The 10,025-nt window shown below is 38.3% G+C and overlaps 1 protein-coding gene across 1 annotated transcript; it reads right to left on the minus strand.

Annotated features, from left to right (window-relative positions):
• Positions 3,992-4,747, minus strand: LOC109233564 (uncharacterized mitochondrial protein AtMg00810-like). The gene is made up of 2 exons (XM_019399450.1): positions 4,337-4,747; positions 3,992-4,246 (listed from the first exon to the last, which is right to left on the minus strand). Exons 1-2 carry the CDS (start codon positions 4,745-4,747, stop codon positions 3,992-3,994), a joined length of 666 nt encoding a protein of 221 aa, XP_019254995.1.

Raw genomic sequence — 10,025 nt, forward strand, 5'->3', positions numbered from 1 at the left:
AACAAAAAAAAAAATCCAAATGCAAGCATATAGATTTGCATTTCTAGAAAATCATCGTATATTACAGATAAAATTATTCAATACAAGATTTCACAAACAAGAAATTGAATAGGCAGCAACTCCATTCTCTACAATGTCCATGGTTTAGTAAGAAGATTTAAAAGCGTGTTCTTTTAATAATATAGGTAAGAAATGAAAGAAGATTAAAATAAGAAAGAGAATAAATAATTTCAGACGAAACAAGAGAAGAGAAGAAAGAATATTTTCAAAGGGAATCCAAATTGAGAAATGAAGAAGGGTAAAAAAAAAAAAGAAGATTAAAATGAAGAAGAAAGCCTAGAATATAAGGAAAATAAAGAGAGAAAAAAATTAAAAAGACTAAGCTTAATTAGCTATTACACATGGGGCCATTTGGATGGATATTTTCATCTATTACGTGTCTTTTTTGCTAGTTATCTCACACATTTTGCTGGATAATTTACGAGAATTTTAATTAGAAAATGAACATAGTTTATTTTAGCAACACCAAATAGTTTAGGTAAGAAATGACAAAAATGTATTTAAGAAATACCAGACAGTTTCATTAAAAACAGCTTTTTATCTACTTATAAAAAGAATTTACTTTTTCTTTTTCTTTTCAATTTCTTCTCTATATCAACAAGTTTTAACTACTTCTCAAAAGCATATATCTCTTAAGAATTTGGGCGAACAAACTACTACGAGACGAGCTAATATTTTACCTTACTGTAAAATTTTATAAAGCAACCACATTGAATTCTCTGAAAATTGGATCAGAACAAATATTTGTGACCTATGTCGGGGAAAGATATAAATGCTAAGGCCAAATACTTAAAAAATGTGCTAGAGGCCAAATTGGAGGCCCCCCAATGATATAAGGTAAACAATTGGGGCCATTTCATTAAGGAGAAAAGTGGATAAGAACAATGAGCTGTAAATATTTTCTTATAAAGGACAATTGAGGTATATCCAAAATAGTCCCCTCAACTCATTGAAAAAAAATGGCACAATACATGGACAAACACTTAAACTATTAAAGAAAGTTTACCTAAACACCTCAACTGAGCCATTTTCCACCGAAACACTTTTACTATACTTTTACTGCACCAGTTTAACACGTCCGAAACACAATTCGGTGATGTGGCATAGTGTGTGTTGCCCACCTCTTTAGAGAGCGTGGGATGCTATGTTATGGGTCCCAAAGAAAAAATAAATATCAATAGAGAGAGAAAAAAAAAAAAACTTTCTTTCTCTCACTTCTCCATCTTCACATTCCACCTATTCTGTCAATTAACACCATGTGAGCTTTACCAAGCTTCACTGTAAAATTTGTATTATCCATGCTGGAATTTAAGGGTTGACATATTGGAAGAGGCTTAAATTCTTTAGTAGAAGGGTTCCATAGTGCTACTTCTTCTTGATCATTATAAAGCAAAAATAAACCATTTAAAGGACCAAGAATTTCCCATAAATGCGTAGATGTGTTTAAAAAATCTTGGTACAAATGGGATTTAGCAAATAATTGGTTTTGTTCATGAAATAAAGTAAAACCAAATTTCATTGTATCAAGAAAATAATGATGAACAAAGTAATTTGTAGGATTATTGGGATGGTTAAGGTGTTTTTAAATAAAAATGGGATTTTCAATGAGGGCATACCAGTCTTTTCTGACGCTCTTGGATTGCAAAAGACATTTCACTGGCAATCTTGAGAAAAGTTCCATCACTAAATCTTGTGGTAAGTCACTAAAGTTTGTTGTTTGCACCATTTTTGTTTCTTCCAAGAAATGGAATTGTTTCCAAAAATAGAAGGAAAAAGAAAAATAAGTAATTTGGTATTGGGAGTTATTTTGACGGGGTGGGTATGTGTGTCTATACACGTGTCAATTTTAATTGGTTAGATTATCCATGCTGGAAGCGCGTGAACAAACGCGTCAAAAAATTTATAAGCTCAGATCGGACGTGTTAAACTGGTGCAGTAAAAATATAGTAAAAGTGTTTCGGTAAAAAATGGCTCAATTGAGGTGTTCAAGTAAACTTTCTTTGATAGTTTAAGTGTTGTCTATGTATTATGCCAAAAAAAATCAAGAGACAATGATATAATTACGAGATTAGAAGCACTAACCTCTTGAAAACGTTGCACAAGGTCTTCCACAGAGCAAGAATTCAGGGCTGCAGTCTTCTGCTATGCTCCTAGTAAGACTTTGGACGAAATTGTTTTGAGTGTGAAAAAATAATACAACCCTAAAATTGTGTTAGTGAGTGAAAAACGTCTTCCTTATGTAGATCTGAAATTCAGCCCAAAAAAGGGGGCTAAAAACATGTAGGATTCTATTTGTGCAAGTAAAATCCTACTCTAACTCCAAAGGATTTCCCAAATCACTTTTTTTATCCAACTACCAATTATAACATTAATTCGAAAATTTGGATGAATTAATTCTTATTAATTGCAGTTTATTCCACTAAAAAATAACAATTGAACTCCTCAATATGAATTTCGAAAATTCACTAACACTTATTTTACCTCCCCATGTTAAGATCACAAAAAGTAAATCACTAACAATTTAATTTAACCAACTAATTAAATCCTTTATAATTCTGCTTAAATTATTTCATGTGATGGATACAAATTCACCGGCCGACTTCTCACATGAAAACTTATAAGCTTACATAAAGGGTATCATCAAACTCAAAACCGAGTCATGAATTCTATCAACTAAATATTATTTCACAAATGTTATTCGTTATTGTCCAATCTATTAGGCATACACTAACTCTGAATAGAGTTGTACCTTTTGATAAATCAAAACAATAAACAAATCACATTGATCATAATAGTTATATCAAGATTTGGAATATAAGTTCATTTAATGAATCAGAGAAAGTGTTTTATATATATTTAGTACAAAAAATATCTTTTCTCTACTTGGTCCGTTCAATATACACTAAGTATACTAGCACAAGAAATTGGAGTAATCACTCTCATAATTAAGATAAATTATACTTTAATCTTGTGCTACAATCATCAAGATATTTTGCCCAACAATATCTTCGATTGTGAACATAGTTTATTAATTATGAGAACCCATAATTTAATCTTATGTGCATGAGCTAAGACTCCATAGACTAAATTGTCTACTACATTATTAAAGGATACACATTTAACAAATGATCTATTTAAAATAATACTTTATTGAATTGAATAATTCAAACAAACAATTATTCCATAACGTATAAAACACAAAACTATAACTAAAATGCATGGTTAATAGTATATCCTAAGCGTCGCTACATTAATATGATATTGTTGTTTGATTAAAATAAATATTTTCATTTACTCTTGAGCATAAAAAAGGTTGTCCAATCTTGCTACACTAGTTTATGACTTTATGTAGGAGAAAAAGGTGAGAATATTGATTAAACTCTCTAGAGACTAGAGTAACTATCAGTGGATTTTAGAAGGGCAACTATATTCATAAAATATTCTCGATAACTTCCATGGAAATGGAGTTTTCAGCTTGAGAGACGAAGAAAGAAAGGGAGCTCAATGTTGAGGAAAGCAGAGAATGCTTTGTATTTCATATGTGAAAGGAAATGAAAATCTGTTTCTAGCTATTACATGTACAGTGTATTTATAGTTGTAACTAACTAACTAACCCCTATACAATTACTTCTAATATCTTAACTAATTTCGGATGAGCTGGATCCCAGCTGGATTGTTGCAACTACAACTTGAACTTTGCCTTCACATGCTCATTGTTCAACACTCCCTCTCAAGCTGATGGTTGAAACATGTTCTTCACTCCAAGTTTCCTCAGTAGATAATCATGTTGTGCTTTGCTCAGGCCTTTTGTAAGTAAATCTGCCAGTTGCTCCTTTGTAGACACATGCTCAATTTTGATCAGACCATGTGAGATCTATGTCTCTTACAAAGTGACAATCTATGTCTATATGCTTGGTTCTTTCATGAAAACTTAATTTGATGCAATTTGTATTGCAGCTTTGCTGTCACACATCAACTGAACACGTAAATCCACACAAATTCCAAGCTCTTTGAACAACCCCACAAGCCAAGTAATCTCGGCAGTGCATGAGGCCATGCTTCTAAATTCAGCCTCAACTGAGCTCCTGGAGACAGTTTCCTGCTTCTTTGATTTCCAGGAGATAAGAGCACCACCTAACTTCACTAGATAACCTATAACAGACCTTCTTGGATCCACACAGGCCCCCTACTCTGAGTCACAGTAGGCTGTTAGCTTTTTTGTATTCTTAGCAGGCATTAAGAGTCCCAAACCAGGTTCAACCTTGATATATTTCACCACTCTGAGGGAAACTTCTAAGTGAGATGTTTTGGGGCAGTGCATATATTGGCTAAAAAATTGGACTGCAAATTCCAGGCCAGGTCTAGTCATGGTGAGGTATAGAAGTCTACCCATCAACCTCTGATAGATACTAGGATCCTTCAGCTTTTCATCTGTAGCTGCATTGTCACTTTGCAGCCAAGTATCATAATCCACAGAAGTCATTTTTTGATTCAACTCTAGTGGAGTTCCTACAGGTTTAGCTCCGCTCAGTCCTGATTCAGAAATGAACTCTAAAGCATATTTTCTTTGATTCATCACTATGCCCTTCTCATACCTAGCAAACTCAATTCCCAGAAAGAATTTGAGCTCACCTAGGTCTTTTATCTTGAACTTGTTTTGCAAGTCCCTTATAGTTTGATCTAACATGATTTGATTGTTGCCTGTCATCAACAAATCATCTACATAGACTAAGATGGCTGATATGTCATGAATTGTTCTCTTGATGAAGAGAGAGTAGTCAACTTCAAGTTCTCTTGTCTAAACCCCTTTTGCAGTAAAGCCTCAGTCAACTTCAAGTTCCACTGCCTTGGAGCTTGCTTAAGCCCATAGAGGGGTTTTTGTAGTTTGCAGACGTTCTAAGACTCCCCCTGTCTGGAAAACCCTTCAGGAATGTGCATATAAACTTCCTCTTGAAGCTATCCATTGAAAAAGGCATTGTGAGCATCCATCTGATAGATGCACCAGTTCCTTGATGTTGAAAGGACTATAATGGACCTCACAGTGACCATCTTGGCTATTGGGGAGAATGTTTCTATGTAATCCAGACCCTCCTTTTGACTGTATCCTTTTGCAACCAACCTGGCTTTGTATCTTTCCACTTCACCTGAGGCTCTACACTTTACCTTATAGATCCATTTGCATCCAATTGGCACTTTACCTGGTGTCAAATCAACAATGGTCCATGTGTGATTCTTCTCCAAAGCAGCAATCTCAAGTTGCATAGCTTGTGACCACTTTGGATCAGCAGTAGCCTCTTTGAAAGTTTGTGGCTCAGTCACAAATGAGAAAGTGGCGAGAGCTTTCAGAAAATGAGGAGTCACATAGTGATGAGACACATATGATGAAAGGGGATAAGAACATGTAGTGCCCTGGGACTGTGTCACATAATCTTTCAGCCACAATGGAGGTTTACTCTGTCTGAGAGATCTTCTGAGATTTTGGGTGTCTGAAACTTCTGTGAAGTCATAGTTACCAGGAACAACTAGCTGGTCAGGTAAGTGGTCTGGAGCTTCTACAGCAGAATTACTAGGAACATCAAGCTGCTGTTCTGGAGCTTCTTCTTCTGGATCTGATATCTCCCCCTGAGATGAAGATGTGGGGTTATGTGCATCACTAGCAACTTCAATATGATTTTATGGAATGTAGGAGCCAGGTTGGGGCTGAGTTGATGTTGGAGTCAAGAGGTCCAGGAGTGGAAATAGAGGAGTGCCTGAGCTTCTCATGTCCTTGAAAGGAAAGATGGCTTCATGGAATACTTCTTGCTTACAAAGAAAACTTTAGAATGTAGATTGTATAGAATATAACCATTTTGTGTTGGAATACCCCATGAGAACAGATGGTGTTGCCCTGGAGGAGAACTTGTCATGTACATTAGGACTGGTTGCATAGGTCAAGCAACCAAACACTCTCAAATGATTCAAGGAAGGAGGGTGTAAGTAGAGCTTTTCAAAAGGTGATTTGTATCCAATGACTTTGTAGGGAAGCTTGTTGAGTAAGTACACGGCAGTGTTAACACACTCTTCCCAAAACCTTAAGGGTATTGATGCTTGAAATCTGAGTGATCTAGCCATGTCTAAAATTGTCCTATGCCTTCTCTCAGCAACACCATTCTGTTGAGGGGTATATACACAAGTACTCTGATGATTAATGCCTAGTTCCAGTAGTAAACTAGTGAAGTCAGAACTGAAGAACTCACATCCATTGTCTGTCCTACGTGTTTTCACTTGAGTAGAAAATAAGTTGTGAACTTTGGCAAAGAAATTTCTCAGCACTACCAAAGTGTCTGACTTGGAGTGAATTAGAGATATCCAAATATATCTTGTGAAGTCATCTACAATAGTCACAATACGTAGGTGTAAAGACACAGCCTGTTGTTTTGAGATTTATAGCCTCGATCCCCTATTTATTGCTTCCCCTGTATCTTTTTCTGCTTATGAGACTTGCCGGGAGGTTTCGTTTTGGTTTTTGGAGTGTTTTGGGACACTTAGTCCCTAAAAGGAGGCTTATGTCTTAGGATTTGGACCGAAGTCGGAATTGTGTGAAGACAACTCCGGAATGGAGTTTCGTCGATTTCGTTAGATCCATTGGGTGATTTTGGGCTTATGGGCGTGTCCGAATTGTATTTTGGAGGTATGTAGCTTATTTAGGCTTGAAATGGCGAAAGTCAAAATTTTGATGATTTTGACTGGTAGTGGACTTTTTAATATCGGGGTCGAAATTCGATTCCGAAAGTTTGAGTAGGTTCGTAATGTTTATTATGGCTTGTGTGCAAAAATTTGAGGTCATTCGGACGTGATTAGATAGGTTTCAATATCGGTTGGGGAAATTTGAAGTTTCAAGTTCATTAAGTTTGAATTAGAGGGTGATTCGTGATTTTAACGTTGTTTGATGTGATTTGAGGGCTCGACTAAGTTCGTATGGTGTTTTAGGACTTCTTGGTATGTTTGGTTGAGGTCTCGGGGCCTTGGGTGGATTCCGGGTGGTTAACGAACTAGTTTTTGGACTTGAAAGATAGCAGATTTCTGGTGTTTTTGTTGCAGACATTCCTTTACCGTGTTCGCGAGAGAGGTCTCGCGATCGCGTAGAGCATCTGGAAAGGCAGCTGATTTGTTCTTCGCGTTCGTGATATGGTTCCCACGTTCACAAAGATGTGGGTCCTTAAGCCTACGCATTCACGATAGGGTCCTCGCGTTCGCGTAGAGGAACAGGCAGATAGAGCTTCAGGCACTAAGCCTACACGTTCGCGAAGGGGGTCCCGCATTCGCGTAGGGTCAGCAAGTGAAAGGTACGCATTCGCGAGTAGTCCCTCACGTTCGTGAAAGAGGAAAATTGGTCAGTGGAATTTTGTTATAAGCAAACGCGGGAGAATGGCCGCATTCGCGGAGAAGAAAATCTAGCAGACAGTATTAATTTCAAAACGAGGGTTTGAACCCATTTTTCATATTTTGAGCTATAGACTACGGGTTTGGCGATTCTTGAAGGGATTTTTGTGGAGTTGATTGGGGTGAGAAATTGGGGGAAAAGAGAAAGAACTCTTGAGTTGGGATTTTTAGGTTTTGAATGAGATTTTGTTATTGGATTACAGTAAATATAGTATGGTTAGACTCGTGAGTGAATGGGTGTTCATATTTTATGACCTTTACCCGATTCCGAGACGTGGGCCCGGGGAGGCTTTTTGGGCAATTTTCCAATCTCTTGCTTTAGCTTCGATTTCAATAGCTAGATTAGTTTCTTGTAGTTATATTTATGTTATGTAATTAATTTTGGCTAGATTTGAGCAATTCGGAGTCGGATATTCATGGAAAGAGCATTGTTACGGATTGATTTGAGCTTGGTTCGAGGTAAGTGACTTGCCTAACCTTGTGTAGGGGAACTCCCTTTAGGATTTGGTACTATTTTTGATATGTGAGCGCCGTGTACGTGAGGTGACGAGTATATACACGGGCTAATTGTTGGAAAAACCCAATTTTCTGCTAAGTAATAACCTATTTTCCTGCTTATTTGAGTTATATCACCATGTGTCGTATCCTGTTAGCTTAGAATAGCATGTCTACTTGCCTTAATTGTTTATCTGAACTCTGTGCAACATGTTTTAGTAAATTTCTTGCTTTTCCTTGACTTGGACATAGTCAAAACTGTAGGCTCTCTTTCTTTAAATGTTATTTCCATTTGTTGAGCTGCATATTTACTTTCGGAGTACGGAACATTATTCCGGGAGATCCCTCTGTTCTGCATATTTACTTTGGGACTACGAAACAGTATTCAGGGAGATTCCCCTGCACATTTATGTTTGGGACTACAAGACAGTATCTCGGGAGATCCTATTGTTATCTCCGTGTACTGAGCTGTTATCTTCTATCAATTTCATTCTTGTTAAATTTCAATCTTTATTTTACTGCGGTATTTTTTTATATGTATACCAGTAGGACCCTGACCTGAACTCGTCACTACTCAACTGATGTTAGGCTTGGCACTTACTGGGTACTATTGTAGTGTACTCATGCCCTTCCCAGCACATATTTTTCGTGTGCAGATCCAGGTACCGATTATCAGCCGCATTATCATTGAGTCGAGATAGCTTTGGAGACTTCAAGGTATATCTGACACGTCCGCAGACCTCGGAGTCCCTTTCTACTCTTTCCCATGCCCAACACTTCCTGTACTTTCTTTTTTTAGACTCTGGAGTATAGAGATACAACTTTCATTCTGTAGTTTGTGATTCACGGTGTTCCGGGTCTTGGGATAGTTGTGTACATTTCGAGAGTGATTATTGTATATGACGAGCGTCATCGTAGTTGCGTATTTAAAATTTCTTGTTAGTTGTTAGCTTTTATGCTTCCATTTCATTTTTCTGCAAGTGTTAGGCTTACTTAGTCATAGAGACTAGGTGCCGTCATGACAAATTCATGGAGGAAGAATTTGGGTCGTGACAAGTTGGTATCAGAGCTCTAGGTGCATAGGTGTCGTGAGTCATAAGCCAGTTTATTAGAGTCTCGCAGATCGGTACGGAGATGTCTGTACTTATCTTCGGGAGGCTATGGAACTATTAGGAAAATTTCACTTCTTTTAATTCCTTGTCGTGCGAAATTATGACTTTGAAATTTTAAACTTCTGTCTTCTATTCTCTCACATATGGCGAGGACACGTGCGGCCGGAGATGACCAGGTATCCGTGCCCCCTGCTAGAGCCACCAGAGGCCGGGGCTGGAGTAGAGGCCGAGGATGCCCACGGGGTGCAGCCAGAGCAGCCGAGCGAGCTGCTACAGAGGATCCACCAGTAGCTCCAGTCGGAGCGCAGGCACCTGAGACACCTACTACTACTACTACTACTACTACTACTACTACTACTACTACTACTACTACTACTACTACTACACCAGCTCTTCAGGAGACACTTGCACAGTTCCTGAGCATGTTCGGTACTCTAGCACAGACTCCTGCCGCTTGCACCCCAGAGCAGCCGGTTCTGATTGATCAGATTCCAGAGGTTATACTGGTACCATCTGTAGCCCCTGTTCAGCCCGAAGGTAGGGCAACAGTTTCAGAGGAGGAGAAACGTAGGCTCGAGAGGTACCAGAAGTACCACCCTCATATCTTCAGTGGTTTGGCGATAGATAATGCTCAGGGTTTTCTAGAAGGGTGCCACCGTATCCTCTGTACTATGGGCATAGTAGAGTCGAGTGGGGTTTCTTTCACTGCATTTCTGCTTCGAGGAGCATCCTATCAATGGTGGCGTGCTTATGAGTTGGGCAATCCGGTTGAGGCAGCTTCCCTTACGTGGACTCAGTTCTCGGACATGTTTTTGAGAGATCATGTCCCTCAAAGCCTCAGGGACGTATGGCACGGAGTTTGAGCAGTTGCGCCAGGGCGCTATGACTGTTTTAGAGTACGCAGTCCGTTTCAGTGGCTTGGCTAAACATGCACCG

The sequence above is a fragment of the Nicotiana attenuata genome, chromosome 10, assembly GCF_001879085.1.
Source record: "Nicotiana attenuata strain UT chromosome 10, NIATTr2, whole genome shotgun sequence".
Classification (NCBI taxonomy): domain Eukaryota; kingdom Viridiplantae; phylum Streptophyta; class Magnoliopsida; order Solanales; family Solanaceae; genus Nicotiana; species Nicotiana attenuata.